Raw genomic sequence first — 25264 nt, 5'->3', positions numbered from 1 at the left:
TCAAAATAACATTATTCTTGTGGGGATGTATTGGTGTGCGTGTGATATAGTTATTGAATAATACACAGTATAGTGTGGACTTAGTAAGGGGTCCTTGGTTTTCACCTGACTGGTAAAGGGGTCCGTGGAACAAAAAAGGTTAAGAATCCCTGCTCCAACCTCACTGGCCTTCATTTAGTTCCTCAGACACTCCAAGTCCTTTCTGTCCTCAGGGTCTTTGCATGTGCTGTTGCCTTTCCTTGGAACACTTGCTTGGCTAATTGCTCCTCATTTCAGATCATAGCTTAACTGTCACTTTATCAGGGAAGCCTTCCCTAATCTCCCCAATCTAAATTATTCTTCCACACTAAGCTCTTTTAAAGCACATTTCTTTTTGTTGTTGCATTTATTACTATTAATAATGACACCTTTCTATTTATTTTCCATCTTATTTTCACTAGATTGTAAACATGGAATGTAGGAATCATATGTTCGTGTTCATTGTGCCCAGCACCAAATGTAGTGCCTGGCCCAGGGAAGGACTCAGTAAATTTTTCTTGAATGTTTATATATTTCTTGTTAGGTTGAGGGAAGGGAGTACTCATTCTTGGTATTACTGAGGAGCAGAGAAATGGACAGATAGGGAACTGTGAACTCTTTCTCTTTCTGCCCACCCCCTGAACCGCTAAGACCTCTCTGCCTTGTTTGTCTAATTCCATAGGCACTGCAGACCAATTTAGGGAATCTTCTCCTAATTACAGTTTGAAGACCTCATCAGGCAGATTGCTTTTCAGAGCTAGCCACTTCTGTTACTAAATAGCAAATGGCATTTATAGAAGAAGCACCTGATTGGCCATCAGAACATCTTATAGAAAGGAGGAGATGTTAACAACTTAATTTTTCTTAGGAAGTTGGAATGTATTTTCATTTTTCAACCAAAGCAGCTTCACCATTTCTCCAAGATAAAATTCTGTGAGTCTTAAAAAAAACTCACAAGCATCTTGGTAAAGGTTCATTTACAGAGACAGAGTGAGGAAGTGTGAGTTACATTGTCCTTTGAATTCCTTTATCTCATCTGGTGTATATATTAAACAAATAGCTCAAACTAAACATTTCCTTCCTCTAGCTTAAAAGCTATCCATACAGTACCCAGATTCATAGCTTCAAAATGTTGAGCTAATCTTCTTTGAGTTTATATAATTCCTTTCTGTTTCACATGCGATTGTCTTTCTTTCCAAACCTGAGAATTTCTGTGTCATGCTGTAGTGACACCATACAGATTTACATGCGTAATCTTTTCGAATACATTGAAGACAGAAACTGTGTTGCATTTGTTTAACATGTGTCCTGCTTGATAAATGGTACACATGATTGCTGCCTTCCTTAAACTTGCCTGCAGCTAGAGTTAATAATGGGGAAGAAAAGAGGAGAATAAAACCACAGCATGATTTGAACAAAGCAAGGCAAATTTAAAAAAAGGATTCTGCAAGCTCCGTTATTGCTATTGTGAAGGGAAGGGAGTTTATGTGTATTGAGTGTCTACTATGTTTCCAAGCACTTTCTCATGTTTTGTTTCATGTGATGAACAGAGCTACTCTCTAAAATTAGGCATTAGTTATTCCGTTTTATGGATGAGGAAATGGAGACTCAGGGAAGATTCACGCGGTTGTAAGTGATAGAACCAAGGTTTGAACATAGGTCTGTTTGACTCTAAATGGTCCTTTCACCATTCATTCATGATTTCAACATTTTTTTTTTTAGTTCTTAGTATTTATTAGGCTCTGTTTGAGGTGCGTGGAATTGAGTGATAGTTAAGGGAGACAATATCTCTGCTCTCATAGTCCTTAAATAATAGGGATTCATCAGGTAATAAAAAAATGGAGAGCCTGTAATTCGGCCAGTAATGGAACAAAGTTGACTTAAAACCAAACTGTCAAGGACTTGTTCACCTGCCCACAAAAGTTTTATCATCTTTTATCCTTTGGCATAGTTTAATATAAGAATAGCAGTGGCAGACATTATTAATTTATCAAAGCACTCTTTCCTACCTGACTCCAAATGGGGTCATGTGGTCTTTCTCAACACAGTACTCCAAGCAGCCACTACTAGTTGGTTGATATTGCCATTTCAAAGCAACGTATTTGCCACAGGTTACTGGTGAGTATTCCTTCAGTGAGGGGATAAAGACTAAGATAGAAGATGGAAATGCTATTATTGAAATGTAGTCCTTTTTGTCTGAGTCATCAGTAGCTAAGAAGTCCTGTTACGAAAATGACTCTAATATCCTGAGGTTCTGCATTGTACCATGTCAAACAAAAATATATATATTTAGAACATATTAGAAGAATTACCTCTTTCTGTAGGTTTCTTTGCAACGTGAAACCTCCCTGTGAAAGCATACAAAAAAAGTAAAGTAGAAAATAAGGTTTTGGGGTTTATATACAGGAAATAAAGTAAGAAGATGAGCTTTTCTAATAGATTTGAGTCAATTCATCAATGTACTCATTCAACAAACTTTTACTGAGCATTTATCATATGCCTGGCACTACCTTGTTCTGGAAGGATGTAAATATTGAGACCTAATTCCTGCCCTCAAAGACAGCCCATTGAGGAATGGAAATATTATATGTAATTTATATATCTGAATATTTGTTTTCCCCTTCAGAATGATGACCTTTAAAAACTATATATTTATCTCAGTAATATTGTTAGTTCTCAAAATCCTTTGAGAACCTCTTTTTCAGAATTGTCTTCAGAACCAATTTATATCTTTGTAAGGAAAGAAGCCGCTATGCTACTACTGTGTGTATATATCTCTTGTATAAATGTTAACATTTTTGTGTTGTTCTGAACCAGTGAAATTCTTCTGAGACCTATAAGGTCAAATCTCTCTTGGTAGACATGGTCTTTCCTGAGAGAAGTGGTACAGGAATGGACATTTATTATGTAAGTCACCTGGAAGAAGAGATAGACACCTCAGATTAGAAACCGTAATTTGTAATGTGCGCCTTATTTTCTTTATATATGAATTTTCCAGATGGGTAGTTAAGATGGTCATTCACTAACCACAGGGGGACAGGCTGGAATCCTTGGAGGGCAAGCTGTGTTTTATTAGCCAGTCTGTCCAGTTTCATGGTACTTTTTATGTTTGCCAACCAGAGCCTTAAATAAAGGTACTTTAGGGAAATGGATGTGGTTCAACCAGCTGGGCTCCTGTCTACCATATAGGAGGTCCAGGGTTCGATGCCCAGGGCCTCCTGGTGAGGGCAAGCTGGCCCACGTGGAGTGCTAGGTCATGCGGGAATGCCGCCCCACGCAGGAATGCTGCCCAGCGTGGGAAAGCTGCCCTGTGCAGGAATGCCAGCTGACAGAGAGAGCTGGTGCAGCAAGATGACGCAACAAGAGACACAGAGGAGAGAAAACAAGAGATAGCAGAACAGGGAGCTGAGATGGTTTAAGAGAGTAATTGCCTCTCTCCCACTCTAGAAGGTCCCAGGATCGGTTCCTGGAGCCGCCTAATGAAAATACAAGCAGACACAGAAGAATATACAGCAAATGGACACAGACAGCAAACAACAAGGGGATTGGGGGGGTGGGTTGGGGAGAAATAAATAAAATAAATATTTAAAAATAAATAAATAAAGGTACTTTTAAGTATTCCAACTTGGTGTTAACAGTAGGTGCTCCAGTGCGTGCTGGGAAAGATTATGCAAACACTTGGACCAGACCTTGAAAAAGATGTGGTGATGGTGGTGGGATTTACAGCAGTGGATGATCAGTCATTTGGTGAAAGCTTCAGAAGAGAAGGACAGGGACTTAAGATTAGGCTATTCCTTCAAACTAGAGAATTCTCCTTTTACTGTTAACCTTAGAAGAGATATATGTTAAATTTTATTAAGGAAGATGGCAGTCCTTTAGCAGAAGAAAATTAATTTCATTTCTTTACCCATTTCTTTTATTTAACCTGACCATACTCTTTTTATACCAGACATAATCCCAAATTATTTTTGGTTGTCTAAAAAAAAAAAAATCAAGTTTCCTATCTCATAATTACTGAATACATTAAACGGGGGGTTCTGGAAGAAAATAAAGACAAAGCAGCATCATTAGACTGGGAGTTGGGGAGCCTAGAGTCTTCTCTCAACTCTGCCAGTAACTTGTAAGTGCGATGGGTGGAGGGTTCCTCACTTCACCTCTCTGGGCTCTCAGGGAAGACTATGTCTGTTCTCAGGGATGTGCCCTTATCCTCCAGGTTCCCATATACATAATGAAGGGATTCCTTCCAGCTCTGGTAGTCCATGATCTGGAGTATCATTTTTAAGAATTTACTATTTTAAGCAGTGACTATTCTGTTAGATTCTATGTACAGCCTCCTAAAGGAGATGATTCATCTACATATGGAAGTTCTGGTTTGTCCTGTTGACTTTATACTAATACCTCATACAGATGTAGAATTAAAGTCATTTAAAAACGAAGATTTTTAGGCACCCTCTCCAAAAACAAAAACAAGTTGGAAAAGTAAAATACGCAACAACCACACTATTCATTTAAACCAGGAAGTCTGTCTAGAATTGGCCCTGTAAGTGCAGATCTTCTAAGTGTTCTGGATTTGCTGTGATCAAACCTAAAATTCTTTTGAAAATGTCAGAGGCCTTGTTTTCACCACTTCTACAGTCATGCCAATGCAGTTATCTCTATGCTGCTTTCTTGTTATCCTTTAGGATTTTATAGCAGATGTTGTTATATTGTTGCTTAGTGTGAGGTGAGTCACTGTGGGAAATCAGTGTATCATTGTGCCACGTGGCACATTAGAGAGCAAGACTGTTAGAGAAGCCTCTGGTAGATGTTGGGCAGAGAAGCAGTGCATCAGCTCAATGATGACATCTGCTTAGCCTTGTTTGGGTGTTTTCTGCATCCTTACCTTTACATAATAAATTTATATATAATATATTTATATAATAACTCCCCTTGACTTAATGTTGTTGTGTACCAGGTGCAGCAATAGGTGCTTTGTTTGTATTATATCATTATCTTCTCTGAGTACAACATGGTCTCTTTTTCTCAGATTATGAAATGGAGGCTCAGAGAGGTCAAACTTGTTGCCCAGAATCATATGATTAGCAGAGCTGGAATTTGAATTGAGATTTTTCTGACTCCAAACCCTGCTTTAGCTATTATACCATACTACCTTTCCTGGAGCATACACCAGCAGAGATTCATTGCTCATTCTAAACAAGAGTAAGTTTGGTATGAGTGTAGATGTGAATGAGTTAAATTTATTTATCCATTCCAAATTGGCACTGGTATATTTTGAGTGTAAAATGTCAACTGGAATTTTTAACGTATAAAATCTTTCATCTGTCTTTACACCAATCTTTGCACAGACCAGCCTCCCTCCCTTGAGGAATTTTTGTGGTTTTGATCTGCATTGCCTCAAACCATTGAAATCTTTTCAAAGAAGCAGAGCTGTTTTCTTTTTCTTTTTTCTTCTCTTTCCTTTTTTTCCTCCTGCAGTACACTGGTACCAGGAGTGGACATAGTTTGCTATTCAGCTTGATCAAAGCACTCTACACCAATGTAACTTCCTGATCTTACTGGTAACAGAACTAAATGTTTCCATGTTCTGCCAAGATGGGTTGCCAGTTATCGAAAGAGGGCTTGCATCTGGTAATAATTATTTACTAATTCTGTTTACCTTTTGATCTGGTTTTCAGTGTACAGCTGCAGCTATCAAGGCTATAAGAGAAAGTGGAATGAATCTGAACCCAGAAGTGGAAGGAACGCTAATTCGGGTGCCCCTTCCCATGTAAGTTTGGCTAAAATTCACATTTTGATGAAATGGGCAGTTGTCCTCAGAAGGAAACCAATGCCCCTTAATACTCTTAGGCCGATAGCATACTTTACCTGTACTTTCATCCTTGCAAACTCCCATAATCTTTGAAAACCACTTTTATTCATTCAAAAATACTCAGTACCTACTATGTGCTGGGTGGTAGGGATGTAGTGGTAATGTGACAAAGTCCTTATCATGTAATTTGCACATGGGTTGGAAAAATAGGACAGATACTAGTTTAAGTCATGACAGATAATCAAATGTGGGAGGAAAGAGAAGGCAGTGGATCCAAAAGAGAGTGATTTGGTGACAGTGATGTTGACTGAGGCATCTCTACCGTGGGAGGACTCATTTGAGCTGAGAATTAAATGATAAGGAAGAACCAGCCTAGGGGAAGAGCTTTGTAGGCAGAGTGAACAGCAAGCACAAAGGCCTTAAGTCAGAAAAGGCCCAGGCATATTTGTGAAGAGAAAGGTTAGTGTGTCTGAAATTCAGTGAGTGAGGGAATGAGTAATAGAAGAGGAGATTGAACCATTCAAATCTCTTCAGATTTCACAGCAGCCAGAATTAGTTTCTCCTTCTGTAATCCCACACTTTGGATATTGGAATATTATAGGATTTATTTACTTATTTACATAATTATCTGTTTATGTGCCAAAGTTCTTCTCTAGATTGGAAGCTCTTTGCGGATAGGGGACCATTTTTTAATTATCTTTGAGTCCCTTTTCCTACATATTTCCTTACATACAGCAGGTCCCAAATAAGAGTAGAATTAATTCATTCAGTCATTCAACAGGTACTGATTAAGCACATATTGCAGGCCACGCATTTTCCTAGTTGTTGGGATATAGCAGTAAACAAAACAGACAACAAAAAGTCCTGTCCATGGGAAGCTTATATTCTATTTGAGGAGGCACAATAGACTACACAGGAAAAAAACAAATAAATGTATAATGTAATATCAAGTAACTGAGGACTAGGAAGAAAAATAAGCACAGTAAGAGTATAGGGGGAAATAAATGTGACTCAACTGACAGAGCAGCCACCTACCATATAGGAGGTCCAGGGTTCAAACCCAGGGCCTCCTGGCCCATGTGGAGAGCTGGCCCATGCACAGTGCTGCCATGTGCAAGGAGTGCCATGCCATGCAGGGTGTCCCCCACATAGGGAAGCCCCACGCTCAAGGAGTGCGCCCTTCAGGAAGAGCTGCCCCACATGAAAAATGCACAGCCCGCCCAGGAATGGCGCCGTACACATGGAGAGCTGACGCAGCAAGATGATGACACAACAAAAAGAGACACAGATTCCTGGTGCTGCTGAGAATGCAAGTGGACATAGAAGAACACACAGCAAATGGACACAAGAGAGCAGACTACAGAGGGGACTGGGAGGGAAGGAGAGAGACATAAATAAAATAAATCTTAAAAAAAAAATAGTATAGGGAATGTTTGCTGGTGGTAAGGGGGGCAGAAGGGCTTTTATTGTTCAGAGGGAGGTTCAGGAGCAAGGTAACATTTAAACAGAGACCTAAGTTGAATGAATGAAGCTACCAAATAACTAGAAGCGAAATGAAGTGTTAACACTAGTTGAGTGTCTTTTTATGCTACACATTATCCTGATAGTACTTTACATATATTGCCTCATTTGTCACACAATCCTTATAGTTTTTGTTTTTTCTTTAAGTATGGAAATTTAGGTTCAGAGAGGTAGAGTAATATCACTAAGGTCACACAGCTTGTGCTGAAGCTGGGTCCTGAACCTAGGTTTAGTTGATTCCAAAGCCCCACCTGTTCTAGTAACAAGAATTAATTCCAACACTGAGAATCTAGGAACGTTCCCCACTGAACTTTTTCCTTCCTTATGGCCAGAAAATATCTGTCTTGTTGCGTTGTATTATCTGTACTCTGTAAGTCTGAATTAACACTCTGCTTTAAAATTGTATGAATTGGGAGCAATATAGTTTGGTGTTTAAGATCTGGGTTCAAGTCTAGTACCTGCTTGCTTGGTTAGTTCAGTGATTGTTCAGCAAATTTCTGAGAATGAATCATGTACAAGGCTTTGTGCTTGGTGCTGGGAATGTGCAGACACAGTCCTTGCCTTCATGGAGCTCACAGGCTGTATTGTCAGGCCTCTTGTTTATACTACCTCTAGCTTATAGCACCATTATGGAACTCATATTTATCCACAGTTAACAGATAAAATACTAAATAGAGAAATTAAGGGACTTGCCTATGATCACATAGTAAGTGGCAGAGTCAGGATTTAAACCCTGGGTTTTTCTGTTACCAAAGTAGAGAGTCTCCTGTACTTTTACCCAACCTCTGTAGAGATGGGTAATTCTGGAACACACTAAATAGTTATTGACGTTAGAAGTAAGATGCAAATGAAATGGATTTTAGTCAGCAGGTTCATTTTCTAGTACTTGTTCTGCTTTCTGAAACCTTGGACAAGCCACAAAGTTTCCACTCCAGTTTCCTTATAAACCAAAGGAAGGGGTGGTTCTCAGTAGCTTGCCAGGTCCCTTCTGGAGTGCTACAATTCTGTGATGTTAAGAATTTGTGGGGAAGCAGATGTGACTCAAGTAATAGGGCTTCTGCCTACCATATGGGAGGACCTGGGTTCAATCCTTGGGGCCTCCTGGTGAAAAAGAAAAAGTATGCTCATACAGTGAGCCAGTGCCCGCGTGGTGAGCTAAGTGCCCGTGCAAGTGCCCACATGGCATGCCAGTGCCCATGCAGTGAGCCAGTGCCTGCACAAGTGAGGCACACAGCAAGATGATAATGCAACAAAAGAGAGATGAAGGGGAAAGAGTCAAGGTTTGGTACAGCAGAAACCAGGAACTGAGGTGGCACAGCTGACAGGGAACCTCTCTCCACATCAGCGGTCCCCAGGATTGAATCCCAGTGAATCCTAGAGGAGAAAAAGTGAGAAGACAAAAAGAGAAATAGATACAGAAGGTCACATAGCAAATAAACAGCAGGGCTGGGGGAGGGGAAGGGGGAGGGTAAAATAAATCTTAAAAAAAAAAAAGAATTTGTGTAACTAATTGTTTATTGTTGACTTGGAGTCTTTTTAGAGAAGCCCAATTGTGTATCATTATTTTCTTTCAAGATCTAATTGGCATAATGTGCATCTCTTCATATCCACAAGAGTTAGTAATCGCCATTGGTACACTGTATGTAAGCGCAGTTTGAATGATCAGTGAGTTTAACTTCAATTTCCAAGAACGTGGGGATTTGTTACATTATATTTTGCATTGTTTTATGTTGGCTAATGGGCATAATCCAAAATAAAGTTGACAGACCAAAACCGTCTGCTCCTGCAAACCTCATTTTTTATATACTTACTTTCTTTTGACAAGGTGGTGGGGTCATGAGGCCCCTTACTGAATTATACATTTGGTTGTTTTCCAGATTAGAAAAATGAATGATCTGTTCTTTATTATGGAGGCTTAGTTATGGGAAAAGGTTAGTTTAGAAGTAAGGATACCAGGGTTCTTACTTGGTTTTACTTGGTTACTTAGTTATGGGAAAAGGTTGATTTATAAGTAAGGAGACCAGGGTTCTCCTTTCATATGACTCTGGTCATGTCATCCTAGCAGCTTGCTGCCTTTCTAGTTCCTCATTTTTAAAATGGATGAAATAATATATAATGATATACAGATATTTGGTGAGATTAGTAGAGATAATTGATTGAATAGTATGATTTCCTTAGAGGAAAGAAGCTATATAAGTATAAGATACCAATATTATTTCAGTAAACTTTCAATTCCCCATATATATATAATTTTACTTTATGAGAAAAGGAAGAAGTAAGGAAGGGACCTAATATGTTAAGCACTGTTTCACTTTCCTAGGCTTCTTAAAGCAGATACCCTGAAATGGGTTGGCTTAAACAAAAAGAATTTGTTAGCTTATAGTTTGACACTGAGAAAATGTCCAAATCAATTCATCATCAAGGCAATGCTTTCTTCCCAAAGACTGACAGCTGGCAATCTTTGGCTCCTCTGCCACATGACAAGACACATGGTGGCATCTGCTGGTGTCTCCCTTCTCTTGTTTCATTGCTTTCAGTTTCTTTGCTTCTGTGGCTTTTTTTCTTTGTTTAAATTTCATTCTCTAATAATAAGACTCATACTGAATGAGGTGGGTTACACTTGAACTAAAGTGGTCTTACCAAAAGGTCCTACTTACATTGGGTTTATATCTACAAGAATGGATTAGATTTAAGAACATGTTTTTCTGGGGTACATATAGCTTCATACCATCACACAGTTCTTCTGCGGGGCAGGGGGTGGGGACTGTTGGGTAGTGATAGAGGGGGACTGTGACTGGGAAAGAAGTGACTATGGAATATGGGGGGCCTTAGTATGACCTTTGCTACTTGATTGTCTGAGTGCTTGTTTGCAACAGCTGCATCTTGCTAAGCTTCTTAGATACACGGACATTTCAGGACCAGAAAACTACCTGCAACATACCCAGGTGACAGATCACCTAAACATGATGCTACTGTTTTAGTAACCCTGTTGGTACTTGAGTGCCTTCCCTGACTCACTGCATAGTAATAATAATTAAACAAAATGACATTTACTTAGTATAAACTATGTTCTAGGCAATATCTTGTATTATTTAAGTCATTTCATTCTATTATTCCCTATTAACACCTGAGAAAAGTAAGCCCAAGAGAGGTTAAAATAACTTGCCCAAGTTCATTCAGCTGGTAAAGGTAGATTTGAACAGGCTACAAATTTGGGTCTATTTGACTTATAAGTCTATATTTTTGGATCTATGCACTTTGAAGAATACTATCTGTTTTTGTCTTTGTGTTTGTAGCAAAAGACAGCAATTTGTATTTTTAAATTTATTTATATAATAATCCAAGCCATGTAGACCATATTTTCCAAAGCCCAAATTGGGATGTATAATCTGATGGTGAATTTGTATGCTACTTTTTAGATGTGAGAAGCAGTCTGGGATATAGAGTGCTTTTTTAAAAAATCAAGTTCTTTGAGGTGTAACTTATATACACTTGCAATAAAGCCATTTGATTCCATTTCAAGTGTACAGTTTGATAAGTTTTGACCAATATATGTGTCCTTGTAACCACCACAACACTCAAGATGTATAATAATCACCCCCAGAAGTTTCCCTGTTCCTCTTTGCAAGTCAGTTCTCAATTCTCCTGCCCTGGCCCCAGACAACTACTTACCTAATTTTTTCAGAATGTAGAGCTTTTCATGCTGATATGTAAAATATGTAGGACATTCATAAATTTATTTAATAGGTATTGAATACTTGCTAGTATACTAATAAATAGTGTGTGTCAGACAGTTATGTTTTTTATTTGGAGAAGAATAAAACAATGCCATAGATGGGGAGTGGGTCATTCAGTTTTAAGTAGGATGTTTTTGGAAGACTTCAGGGGGAAGATGATACTTGAGCAGGGAACTGAAGGACATGAGGAATGAACCATGCCAATATCCAGCATTAAGACAGAGCAAATACCAAGGCCCTGAGCTGAGAGTCTGCCTGACATTTTCAAGGAACAGCAAGGGGGCTTGTGTGTGTATAACAGTGAAGGAAGAGAAATAGGAGATGAGGTCAGAATGAAATTGGGGAGGCCAAATCATGTAAAGTTTTATTGATCGTTGTAAGTATTTTGACTTCTACTTGGAATGAAATGGGAAGTCGTTGGAGGGTTTTAAGCAAGGGAGGACATAATCTGACATTTTAAAAGTGTCATTCTGGCTGCTATTTTTGAGAATTAGACTGTTTGAAGGCATGGGTAAAAGAAGGGGACCAGGGAAGCAGATGTAGCTCAAGTGATTGAGCTCCTACTGACCACATGGGAAGTCCCTGATTCAGTTCCTGGTGCTTCCTAAAGAAGACAGATAACTGATGTGACGGGCAGGCATGGCAAGCTGACACAACAAGATGATGCAACAGGAGACATGGGGAGGAAGAACATAATGAGGGACCCAACAAAGCAGGGAGTGGAGGTGGCTCAAGCAATTTGATGCCTCCCTCCCATATTGGAGGTCCTGGGTTCAGCTCCCAGTGCCTCCTAAACAAACAAGGAAGATGAACAGATACAGCAAGTATAAAACATTAAGGGGGTCAGGAGAAATTTTATAAAATAAAGAAAGGGACCAATTAGAAGCTATTGCAGTAATCCGAGCAAAAGATAATGGTTGGGGAGTGGGTGTAGCTCAGTGATTTGAGCACCTGCTTCCTATGTATGAGGTTCTGGGTTCAATCTCCAGAATCTCCTTTAAAAAAAAAAAAAAATATATATATATATATATATATATAAATAAAAAATGGTGGCTTGGACTGATGTGCGAATGTGATAATAGTGGAGTTGATGGGAAGTGATGGATCCTGGATGAATTTTAAAGGAAAAGCTGCCACATTTGCTTATGAATTGGATGTGGTTTTAGAAAGAAGGAACTCAAGGATGATTCTGAGCCTTTTTTGGCCTGAGCAACTGAAAGGATGGAGTTGCCATTTAATGAGATGGGCAGCACATTGCAAGAGGAACAAGTTAGTTGTGGAAGAAAATCAGGTTTTGTGCATATTTGAAATGCTACCAGACATCCAAGTGGAGAGGTCAGGGAGGCTCTTAGATACATGAGTCTGGACTTCAGAGGCCAAATGTGACCTAGAGAGACAAATTTGGGGATCATGAGGATATAGAAGAGGCCATGAAATTAGATGAGATGATTTGAGAATAACTCTAGATTGCGAAGAGAAGAGGTTTGGCTACTGAGCCTTGGACATTTCATTTGAAGGTTTAGGGGTCAGAGAGGTGAGAAGGAACCAGTAAAGGAGACTGAGAACAAGTGGCCAGTGAGGTAGGAGAAGTGGGTAAGTGTGGGGTCCTGGGAATTGGGAAGAAAGTGTTTCAAAGAGAAGTGAATGATCAGCTGTGCTGAATGCTGCTGATGTGAGGTTAAGATCTGAGAATTGACCATTGAATTTAGCAAACTGATGAATTGATCAGTTAATCTCTGTGGTATCAAGGAAAGCACAAGGGATTTGGAGTTAGAACTAGTTTCAAATTCCTATTCTGCCACTTTCTGGCAATGTTGGCTTAGATCCTCTGAGAAGCAGATGCCAAGATGGAATTAAATGTGCAAGAAATTTATTGAAGGAAATGCCTGAAAAGTATAAAAGGGAGAGGGAGCAGGAGTAGATAGGGAGAGCCCTTAGACCACCATGCAGTTCTGACACCCTTGCAGAAAGGAAAGAGGAGGGTTGAGAAGGAGGAGCCTCAGGCTACAACACAGCTCTGAGAAAGTCACAGCCAGGCTGACGGGGCCTTCCTGAGCAAAGGCTGCCTGTTAGAGGAGTCCCAGATTGGGTATAAACAGCTGGGCTTTCATACCTCTAACGTGCTTGGGCATTGGCTAGGAGCAGCCTGGGGAATGTTGTCTTTGCATGAATGCCATGGTAGATCTGAAGGTGTGGCAGCTGGAAACTGTTAGGCAGCTCTGCTTCTCACAGCAGCTTCTCTTGGAGGGGCATCTGAGCAACACACCTCCATGGCCTCTGCAATGATCTTGGGCAAGTTGCTCAATTTTTTTGGAGCTCAGCCTCCTCATCTGTAAAATGGGAATAATTCCAGTGATGATTACGAGGATGAATGAGATATGACATGAGGCTCCTATTGTGAGGCCTAGTGTGTCATAGATACTTACATTTAAAAAATTCCTTTATAGTATTTGAAATTATCTAATTCTCCTGGCTGGGGAGTTCTTGGAAACATCCCTTTTCTGGCTATTTGGTAGTAAAAGCAATTATTTTATTTCTATTTGCCAATTTCTCTTTCTGTCCTTAACCCCCCTCCCTCCCTCCCTTCCTCATTAGCCCCCTGCCCCAGCCCCATGTTCATATGTTTTCTCCATCTTTTCTTCCATTTTTAGGAGGGAGGAGTTGAGCATTGTTATAATTATTTTGGAATTTAAGTTGCTCAGGAGCACTGTAGTTTGATTGTTAATGAGCACTCAGTTTGTTCTTTGAATAAGAATTATGGTGAATAAGACCTCCTGGAAGGTATATCCCAAACAAGACTATCCTGCCTGTGGTGTGAGCTTTGCTTTTTGTTACTGGTAAGTGTGAAGGACATTGGCTCTTCTTGACACTCTCAGACCACTGAACTCCTCCCCTAAACCTCATGATAGATGGATAATTGCCATTACTGGCTTCCCCTTTTTTCCCTGCAGACTTTGTTCCCAGGTAACAGCAAAGAGAATTCCACTTAGAATCTGACCAGGGAGTTTCCAAGATAACAGCAGAAAGCCCTGAATTCAACCAGCCTAAGTTCTGTCTTCAGGTTTTTTTCCCCTACATTATGCTAATGTACAGTTTCTCATTGATGGTGACCAGATTTTTCCAGGGAGAACAAATTGGGTAGGGTAGGATATGATGGTCCCCAGGCTGGGTTAAATGGGGAGGGTTTGCTGCTAACCAGCCAGGGGAGCCAGACTCGCTAGCTAGAGGAGCCAACATTAGAGTCAGAAAAGCTCTTAAAAAGAAACCCAATAGAAGGAGTTCTGTGACTGTTTTAGTTTGTAAATATTGTAAAGAAATATACCAGAAATGGATTGGCTTTTACAATAGGGGATTTATTAGGTTAAAAGCTCACAGTTCTGAGGCTGTGAAAATATCTAAATCAAGGCATCATCAGGAGAGCCTTTCTCTCCCATCTGCAGCTATGAGTGATCAGGCACATGGCAGTGTCCACTTGTCTCTTCCCTGTTTTCCAGCCCTCATTGTCTTCAGCTTCTGGCTGCTCTGTCTGTGGCTTTTCTCTCTCCTGGGTTTGTTGATTTCAAGTTTTGGAGGCTTCTCTCTGTCTTTGTGGCTTTTTTCTGTATCCGTGGCTTTTTTTTGTCTTTTTTTTTGAAGATACATAGATCACAAAAAATGTTACATTAAAAAATATATGGAGTTGTCCTGGGTGGTGCTACAGGGACAATTACTGGACATTGTAGATCCTTACATGGCCCACTGGATGGAACGTGGGAGAGTGTGGGCTATGATGTGGACCACTGACCATGAGGTGCAGCGTTGCTCAGAGATGTATTCACTAAATGCAATGAATATGTCATGATGATGGAGGAGAATGTTGCTATGGGGGGAGTAGTGGGGTGAGGGGGGTGGGGGGTACATGGGGACCTCATATTTTTTTAATGTAATATTTTAAAAAGTGAATTAAAAAAATAAATACATTAAAAAATATATATAATGTTCCCATATACCAACACCCCCCACCCCCCACTCCTCCCACATCAACAACCTCTTTCATCATTGTGTCACATTCATTGCATTTGGTGAATACATTTTGGAGCACTGCTATACCACATGAACTATAGTTTACATTGTAGTTTACACTCTCCCCCAGTACATTCAGTGGGTTATAGCAGGATATATATAATGTTCTGCATTTGTCCCAGCAATACCATTCAGGACAACTCCAAGTCCTGGAAATGCCTCCACCTCACACCTCTTCTTAGCTTTCCCTACCCTCAGTAACTCCCATGGCCTCTGTCTCCACAACAATGATACAATTTCTTCCATTGCTAGAGTCACAAGCATTATATGGTAGAATACCAGTAAGTCCGCTCTAATCCATATTTTATTCTTCCATCCTGTTGTAGCATGTATTGGTAGTTCATTCCTTTTTATTACCAAATAATATTCCATTGTATGGATAGACCATGTTTTGTTTATCCATTCTTCATTGATGGACATTTGGCTTGTTTCCACATTTTGGCTATTATGAATAATGATGCTGTGAATGTTCGTGTCCAACTTTTTGTGTGAACATAGATTTTCATTTCTCTTACATATATAACTAAGTGTGGGATTGCTGGTTCAAAGGTAATTCTGTGTTTTAATTTTCGAGGAACTGCCAAGTTTTCCATAGTGGCTGCACCATTTTATAATCCCACCAACAATGTATTCTAATTTCTCTACTTCTTGACCAACATTTGCTATTTTCATGTTTTGTTTTTGTTTTTTAACAAAAGTGGTATCTCATTGTGGTTTTTAATGACTAATGATAGTGAGCATCTTTTCAGGTGCTTATTGACTATTTGTATGTTCTCTTTAGAGAGCTGTCTATTCAGAAACTTTGTTCATTTTTAAATTGGGTTATTTGTCTTTTTGTTGTTGAGTTATAAGAGTTTTTTATTTATTCTGGATAATAGACCCTTATCAGATATATGATTTTCGTTCTTTTTTAAAATGTGGAAATAATACACATTTATCACAGAAATGTAAACTGTTGAAAGAAAAGTTCCTTTATTGTTCCCCAAGCATTCTTCTGGAAGTAACCATTGTTAAGTTTAGTATACATCCTTCCAGATTTTTAAAAGTGCATCTACTGACCTATATATACATATTTTGTTTACATTGTTGGGATTAAATGTCTGCAATACCACATCTTGCTTTTTTTTTACTTAACAGTATCCTATGGACATTTTTCCATGATTATCTTGGGAATTTTTTGTGTTTCTTTTGGGGGGGGGCGTGGGTGTGCTGCATAGTAATACCCTTTTAAGATGGATATAATACAGTTGAAGAAACTGGAAATCAGAAAGTTTAAGTTATTTGTCCAGGGTCAGAGATTAGTAAGCAGAGGGGCTGTTATTCAAATTTGAACCTGTCTGCTTCTGAAGCCCATGTTTTTGCCACATTATCACATTGCTCTTTGGATTGTTGACCAGGACTCTCCCTCCTTCATTTCTGTGGCCTCCTTTTGCTAGGGGCTGTATCAGCCTTGTGAATCTTGTTATAGAGGTAGTGTGTATAATTTGCACATTCCAGGAGAAATTACCTTGCCACTGTACATATAGGGCAACACCTATTGCAGTGATGAAAGGCAAAACGTCAAAAACAAAGCTTTTTCATTTTTTCATTTTTTGATACCCTAATTTATTTTTACTTTAATTTCTCTAAAGTAGTATGTATTCTACATCTAACCTTTAAACCCATCACTATATTCCACCTTACTATTAATGGAACCTGGCAATATATTAGGCTTCATTTTTTAAGAAGTTTTGGACCACAGAGAGGTTCAACTATGGCAGGGGAGGAACACTGGTGTGGGGTGTTATTGATGGGGGGCACGTGGGTGGGAGGGAGTTCTCCAGGGCATGTATACAGGGTACATAAAAATGTTTGGATATTTTCATAGTGGTTACAGTTAAAAAAGACAACGAAGGGAGTGCTGAGTTCCTAGCCAGGGGAGCTCTACCACATTCCATAATGAACAGCAACAGTCCCCCCAAAACAATGGCAAAGACCAATAAAGAAGGATGGTCCAACAATGAGCCCTAGATACTGATGACTATGCTTATGAGCCTGAAATATGAACTAGACCTAGAGCTGCAGGGTGCCTAAGAGTTACCTCCTGAGAGCCTCCATGTTGCTCAAATGTGGCCACTCTCTAAGACAAACTCAGCATGTAAATGCATTACCTTCCCCCCAGTGTGGGACATGACTCCTGGGGATGAGCCTCTCTGGTGCCGAGGGATTACTACCAAGCACCAGTTGATGATGTAACTAAAAAAAAAACCTTGGTTAAAAGAGTCAACTCAGATCAGCAGAATATCTCAGCCTTCATGTAATATCAGGTGTTAAAAACTGCATTTTGACCTTGAATAAGAGGGGGAAATGGAAAGGACAAATGAGTTTATATGGCTATGAGTCTTCAAAAAAAGAGTCAGGAGGTCATCAGAGGGGTCACGCTTACACACACCTCAGCAGGATCCCAGAGACAGCCAAAGTAGATACAACCCCAGGTACTGGTTCTCCTGAGGGCTACAGAGACCCACAGGTTCTATGGTCATGGCAGATGGCTCTGGACTTCAGTGCCATGTCACTTGGCCCTCTTTGGAGTTTGTATTCCTGAGTGTGATGGAGTTGGACTCAGATGTGACCTTTCTGCACATGCCTCTTCTGTCACTTTTACTGAACCTGTAGTTGGCGCTGGGGTTGGTGTATACTCAGGAGACCTGAATCTCTGGACTGTCCATGTGACAGCCAGGCCCTGAGCCTCAGCAGACTTGCAACTGCTACCCTCTGGTTTATTGGACTAACCCTGGCCAACAAACAGGGAGGTGAAGAAGGTCAACCACCACAGCAGGGAGCCAAGAGTGCCTACAACTGCAGGTAGGAGAATTGCATCCATCATCCATGTGGAATCTAAGCCCCCTCTTGATATAGAGGTGGAGTGGATGTAACTTCCCAGGGTCTGCAGGATGGAGGAATAGAGTGTGGATTAGAGTGGACTTACTGATATTCTACTATGGAACTATTGTGATTAGTAATGGAAGAAATTGTAGCATTGATGTGGACAAAATGGCCATGGTAGCTGCTGAGAGTAGGGAGAGGGAAGAAGAGATATGATGTGGGGGTATTTTCAGGACTGTCCTGGGTACTTCTGCAGGGACAGATGCAGGACAATGTATGTCCTGCCATGACCCACTGGGTGGACTGGGGGAGAGTGTAAACTACAAGGTAAACCATTATCCATGTGGTACAGCAGTGCTCCAAAATGTATTCACCAAATGCAGTGAATGTCCCATGATGATGGAAGAAGTTGTTGATTTTGGAGGAGCGGGGTGAGGGGGTAGGGGTTTTGTGGGGACCTTATATTTTCTGGATGCAACTTAAAAAAAAAAAAAAATCAGAACAGAATGCTGAATGACCTCATATGGGCCAGGGCAGCCACAAACTGCTTTGGAGCATCTGCAGCTGCTTTTCTAGACTTTTTATTCCCACTGCCTGTTTGCCTGCCATCACTGTTTTCACAGGATTTTTCATTCTGCCAAATGATTTCCAGTGGACTGGGTGAACCTCTGTGCAGTTTTAGGATGTCTGCCTTCTGTTCAGTGTTGCTTCCCACCTGGCCCTTGGCTTTTTAGGAACACCTCCTGCTATTGGAACTCCTGAGTGATTCCCAAGTGTGTGGAATTAGGCTCCCTCCCAGCACAGATGCTCTGATTGAAATACAAAGAATTACATCTGGGAATCAAGAGTGGTTTGAGGAGAAAGTTGCCACCAACACCTATGAAAAAGATATAACACAGAGGGACTTGTTCCTCTTCTCCTTCCTCTTTTTTTCTACCCTTTCCACTGTATACCTATTTATGGTACCTAGCACTTGGCTGATATAGATCAGATCACTTTTCCATTGAATTTCTCTATAAATTCCCTCTCCTTTCTCCCAGCTGTGCTTGGACCTGTAGGGAAGCTGGAAGAGTAGCAGTGAATTATTAGGTTGGTGCAAAAGGAATTGCGGTTTTGTAACATGAATTTTAAATCATTATAACTAGGTTCAAACACATCTTTATTAATCAAAATAGAACCAATGCAATCAACACATTTTTGGCAATGAGAAATAAGTTTGTTTATTCCTATAGCATAAAAATCTGTGTTTCGGGGTTAGACCAACTTTTGGAAAGCATTTTCTGCATACTGTTGGTTGTGAAAGTGTTTTCCCTGCAAAAAGTTGTCGAGATGCTTAAAGAAGTGGTAGTTGGTTGGTGAATGGTCAGGTGAATATGGTGGGTATAATGATTTCACTGGGATTCAGAAAGCCGTAATGGATCAGATTGGAAGCAGACCGCCAAACAGTGACCATGAACTTTTTTTGGTGCAAGTTTGGCTTTACAAAGTGCTTTGGAGCTGGTTGTTGCCTGTTGTCATATAAAATCCACTTTTTGTCATGTGTCACAATCTGATCAAGAAATGGTTCATTGTTGTATAGAATAAGAGAAGATATTTCAAAACGACAATTTTTTTAAATTTTCGGTCCACTCATGAGGCACCCACTTAAATTGAGCTTTTTCACCTTTCCAATTTACTTCAAATGCTGGAACACTGTAGAATGGTTGATGTTGAGTTCTTCAGCAACTTCTCACGTAGTTTAAGAGGATCAGCTTTGATGATTGCTCTCAACTGGTCGTTGTCAACTTCCAATGGCTGACGCTCCTCATCTTCAAGGCTCTTGTGTCCTTTGCAAAACTTCTTGACCCACTACTGCACTGTATGTTCATTAGCAGTTCCTGGATCAATGCGTTTTTGATGTTGCTAGATGTCTCTGGTGCTTTACGACCCATTTTGAACTCAAATAAGAAAATCACTCGAATTTACTTTTTAACATCATTTCCATAGTCTAAAATAAATATAAAATAAATAGCAAGTAATAAATCATTAGCAAAAAAAGCATAAAGTGAGAAATGTACATTAAAATGCTGTATAGCATAACCACATTTATTTAAGAATGTATTCCAATATCAAATGGCAAATTTCAACAGTGCAATACTGCAATTACTTTTGTACCAACTTAAAATAAATCTAAATAGGCCTTAATGTAAGAGCTGCTTGTATTTGTGTAGTACCAGCAAAGGAAGAAGCATAGCAGAGGGCCTGCGATTCAGGAGTTAGGCTGCACTGGGCTCAAATCCCAGAGGTACTACAAGGCACTTGCTGTGTGACTCTAGGTGGGTTACTTGATCTGTCTGAACCTCCACTTCCTAATCTGTAAAATGTTGGTTAATACAACAATGTTGGTTAATACCACTAATGCCATAGGATTGTTGTGAGGGCATCAGCCCAGAATTTGGCATATTGAAAGGGCTCTGCAAATGCTAATCATTATTGCTGTTACTGAAGGGGAGCAGATGACAGTATGGTCAAATGACTAGGCTAATATAAATGGGCCCTTTCCCTAATAAGATTCCTCATTCTCTCCTAAGCCTACTTTATTTTCTTCTTAGCACTTGTCTATGTCATTTTATTTATTTGTTTACTGTCTTTCCTTCACTAGACTATGAATGCTGTGAGAGAAGAGAGGAGGAGCTTTGTCAGTTTTATTCATAATTGTATCCTTGTCCCCTAGAACAGGGCCTAGCGAGTAGTAAATATGCAATAATGCAATCAGTATTTATAGCTTAGGTGAATTTGAGCACTCACTATATGCCCAGGTGCTTTCCATGTATTAGCTAAGTTATTCATAATGATCTTTTGAGGTAGCTATGCTATTATACCCTTATTCTATGGATGAAGAAACTGAGACACGGAGGAAAGGGGTTCTGTGTGGCCAAAGTCACAATAAATGGGAGGAGAACTGGGATTTGAACCCAGGAAATCTTTCTCTAGAGCCTGGACTTCTGACCACTGTGCTATCTTCTCTCAGTAAAAGTATCGTCATTATTTTTATTACTGATACTAATGACAGCCTAAAGTAGTTCAATACCTACATATATAAAGTTCTTTCCCCATCATCTCTCATTTGTTCATAACATTAACTGTGGGAGAAAGTAACGTTATTATCGTTCCCCTCCCCCGACTTGACATTTGAGGAAATAATAAGATAATGTTTCTCAAGTACATCACCAATTATCAGCATATTTATTAATTTGTTTAATCCGTACAATAATCCCATGAGGTAAATGGTATTTTCCACATTTGATAGTAGATAAAATTGAGGCAAATTACTTGCTCAGGGCCACAAAGCTAAGAAATGGTAGATCTGGGCCTCAAACCCAGGCTATGTGGCTTCAGAGACAAGTCTTGTAAATACTAGACAGCCTCTGTGATTCAGAGCAATGAAGCTAATTGTCCACAGTTACTCAGCTTGTAAGTGAAAGAACTAGGATCAGATATCAAGTCTGCCTTACCTACCATCCCTGTGCTCTTCCTCATGTACATTGGAGCTGAGGCAAGAGTTATGTCCACATATCTTTGGACATAACTTGGGTTTTCATACTTCTAGGGTGACGGAAGGAAAAGCCGAGTAATTTAATCATGGCCACTCAGCTGGAAATGTGGAGCCATGGCTTGAATCCCATTCCCCTAACCTCAACTCCCTTTCTCTTTCCATCATGCTGGACTGTGTTTCAGGATGGTATGTCTGATTTAGCTAGGCCCCAGTCACAGGACAATCCTTTAAAAACAGGTGACCAGTGTGTCCCCAGAGAGAATTAAAGTTACTGCTGGTGGTGGAAGTTGTTAAAAAGTGCATGTGTGATTTCCTCTGGTTTAAAAGGCCACCTACGGAAGGTCTGATGTCTTCAGGAGATGCTAGTGTATATAAAGGAAGCCGAAGTGTGGGGGTAGGAGTCAGGGTGAGGAGGTGCCTAGCAGCTTAGGAAATCTTGATTGGACTGCATAAACAAAAACATTTCCTTTAAGGCCAGCAGCTTCAAGGCATTGGACAGCACCTACCAGCAGACAATAAAGTAGGGCATGTATCTGTTACTGATTGCAGCCCTGTGATTCTGTTTGCAGGAGATGTCTTACAGAAGCCCAGTGAGGAGGTGGCAAGGTTTTCTCTCAGAGGAGCTGTCAGAAATGTGTCCTGATGGGTTATCCCCTGGAAGCATGACTTCCTTCTCTCTTAGTCTGCTTCCCACAGCTGCTAGAATAGCACCCCCCACTTCCACCTCTAATCTGTTGCTCTCCTCTCCCCATTCTTTCCCTCTCTACTCATTGTCCACTCACTCAAGCTCCAAGTGACTAAATCTTTTTTGACTGTTTTCTCTCTCACCACTTATATCCTTTTAACTCCAAGTCCTGGAGATAGTGTAGTAAGAATGATAATGCTTCTACCTTGTATTGAGCTCCTACTGTGCATAAGCTCTTGCCCACCACTTCATTTAATCCTTGCCTCTGCCCTCTTAGTATAATTCTTACTCCTACTTTATACATGAGGAAAGTGAATTTGGGGAAGTTAAATAGTATGCTCAGAGTTCTGAAGCTAGTAAGTGGCAGAGATGGGATTCAAACTTAGGTCTTTCCTGGCTGTAATGCATGCCCTTTTCACTTTGAAAGTTCCCTCTAAGTGACCATAGAATCTTTGAAGTTCAGTGCATGACACCATATAACTTTTTTGCTATAACCACCCAAGCTGAGCATGGCTTCCTCTGATATACACCTAGTGTATAGCTTTGTATGTGAGTTCCATTCTCAGAGAAACAATAGGAAGTATCATTTCAGTCATGGGATTCTCTGCCATGTGTGTTACCACTGGGGCATGCCCTCATCTTATTGTTCATGGGAACATGTTCAAGGAATTTTGCAGGAAGGCTCCCATCCAGGATGTTACTGGAAGACCTGCCTGGCAGTGTTTGTACAAACAAAGCCTGACCCTGCTAGCTCAGCCAAAACCCCTGCCTTTTGCTGGGAGGCTCTCTGACCCTAGCGGAAAAGGCTGCTGTCTTCATCACCTAGCTAAGAAGTTGCTACAGGATGGTTTCTAAGTTCCTCATATTCCTGCTTATAGGCTTCTGGGGAGATTCTTGCTGTGTCCTTTTTTTTTTTTTTTCCTACTTGTACACTAATGTTTATAGCAGCATTATTCACAATAGCCAAAAGGTATAAACAACCCAAGTGTCCATCAACAAATGAGTGGATAAACAAAATATGGTACACACACACAATGGGATATCATTTGGCTCCAAGAAAGAATGATGTCTGAGACATGAATGCTGCAACATTGGAAGAATCATGAAAATTATTATGCTCAGTGAAATAAGCAAGATACCTAAGGACAACTGCTGTATGATGTCACTTATAAGAGATGTCTAAAAATAGCAAATCCTCAGAGACAGAGAGTAGTTGGTCGGAGAGAGGAGTGTATGTTTGGTGGATAGAGTGTGTGTAAATAAAATCAATTTTTTTAAAAAGTGAAGGGTCATGTAATTCTCCAGTGGATTTTGATTTAAATACTAGGGCTCTTCAAGTATTTTCTAGGGAAAGAAAAAGATTCAAGTGACTTGAAGAGAAAGGAAGGTACCTGCAACCATAAAATTTCCTTTCTAAACATCTTACCTTCCAGGGCTGTGTAGGCCACTTTCCCAGGTTCATCTTATGGAGGGCACTGCACTAAATCTAAAGTGTGGCCAAGAAATAGCTATTTGCAGGGATAAAATGTAGGCATGTGGGCTGTAGTGTCTGTAAGTATTCCTGTGAGACCCGACACAGTGCAGACAGCTGGCAGAAGAGAGCAGGGGGCGGTGTGTGTGTGTGTGGGGGGGGTATTGCCACCTTCTGGCATGGGATTCTGAGAAGTCTGAGAATTCTAAATTCCAAGCTGGAGTTGTACGTTGTTGTAAAAGTATATTTGTCAAGATAGGCAACTAGAACATTAATAGCTTGTAGCTTGGTTTATAATGTTTAAATATTTAGATTTATTGCCTCAGGGCTGCAAATGTTAGATGAGTGCCTAGAAAGGAAAAAGGGTAGTGATTCCAAAGTGGGTTCAGGCAGTGTGCTGGCTAATAGAGATGGCATAAGGGAGTCTTGCTTAGTTGAAGTCAAGTCGCTTAGAGTTACTGCCATCTTTAGACAGTGGAAACTTATAGTCTTGTATCTAACCTCTTTCTTCCAGTAATTTGAGTCAACCTGGCAGCAGTAAAAAGTTCTAGAATCACTTAGGTTCCTAGAAGTCTTGCCATGTCCTTAGGTCCAGTTTGTACATTGCTGTCTACAAATAACAAATCTGATCACATTTCCTCTGCCCCACTCAAAACTGTTCTGTGGTTTTCCAAATTACTCTTAGAACAATGCATTAGGAATAGTAATTGAAGAGTCTGCACAGTCTTACCCTGAGCAACCTCTCTAGCCTGCTTATTTGCAATAGTCCCTCACTTTGTTGTCTCTACTGTGACCAGATTGCCTTTTTTATTAGTCCCTCCTTCTCACCTGGAAAAAGAAATGCCTTTACTTTACAGGCCATTTCCTCTGACGAGAAATACCATCCTCTCCTACTTATCCTAACTTAAATATCTCTACTTTGTTTTGTTTTTTATTTATTCCTCCCCCCTCCCCCATTGTCTGCTGTGTTTGTTCGCTGTGTGTTCTTCTGCATCTGCTTGCATTATCCTGCAGCACTAGGGAACTGCATCTCTTTTTTGTTGCGTCATCTTGCTGTGTCAGCTCTCCGTGTGTGCGGCATTACTCCTGGGTGGGCTGTGCCTTTTTCACGCAGGGCAGCTCTCCTTATGGGGCACACTGCTTGCATGTGGGGGCCCCTACGCGGGGATGCGCCTGCATGGCATGGCACTCCTTGCACGGCAGGAGCATTGCACATGGGCCAGCTTCCTACACAGATCAGGAGGCCCTGGGTTTGAACCCTGGACCCTCTAAATGGTAGACAGACGCTCTCAGTTGAGCCACGTCTGCTTCCCTGCATTTTTTAGATATTGGAGTTCTGAGGAAAGCTTGGTCAGAACCTTTCTCCCCACTAATTATGTTCGTATAACTCCCATGTCTTTATTGTGCTTATTAAAATTGTAATTATTGATTAATTGGGCATATCTTTGTTTAATGCTTGTTTCCTTGCTGGATTATAACCTCATGCAGGTCCTTGCATCTGGATAGAGGCTGGTATGTAATAAATGCCCAGCAAGTGTTGAGAGTGTAAGTTGAATTAATT

At 40.3% G+C, this 25264-nt stretch overlaps 1 protein-coding gene across 3 annotated transcripts in view; it reads left to right on the top strand.

Annotated features, from left to right (window-relative positions):
• Window positions 1–25264, top strand: part of MRRF (mitochondrial ribosome recycling factor) — a 72012-nt gene that overhangs the window by 30381 nt on the left and 16367 nt on the right. For all 3 annotated transcript variants that reach the window (XM_004453901.4, XM_071217020.1, XM_004453902.4), the window contains one exon: window positions 5694–5785. In XM_004453901.4, coding sequence (XP_004453958.1) covers window positions 5694–5785 — 92 coding nt within the window. The remainder of the gene's footprint in view (window positions 1–5693; window positions 5786–25264) is intronic.

The sequence above is a fragment of the Dasypus novemcinctus genome, chromosome 8 (assembly GCF_030445035.2).
Source record: "Dasypus novemcinctus isolate mDasNov1 chromosome 8, mDasNov1.1.hap2, whole genome shotgun sequence".
Lineage (NCBI taxonomy): Eukaryota > Metazoa > Chordata > Mammalia > Cingulata > Dasypodidae > Dasypus > Dasypus novemcinctus.
Note: the sequence above shows the minus strand (reverse complement) of the source record. Positions and strands in the feature narration are given on the sequence as shown.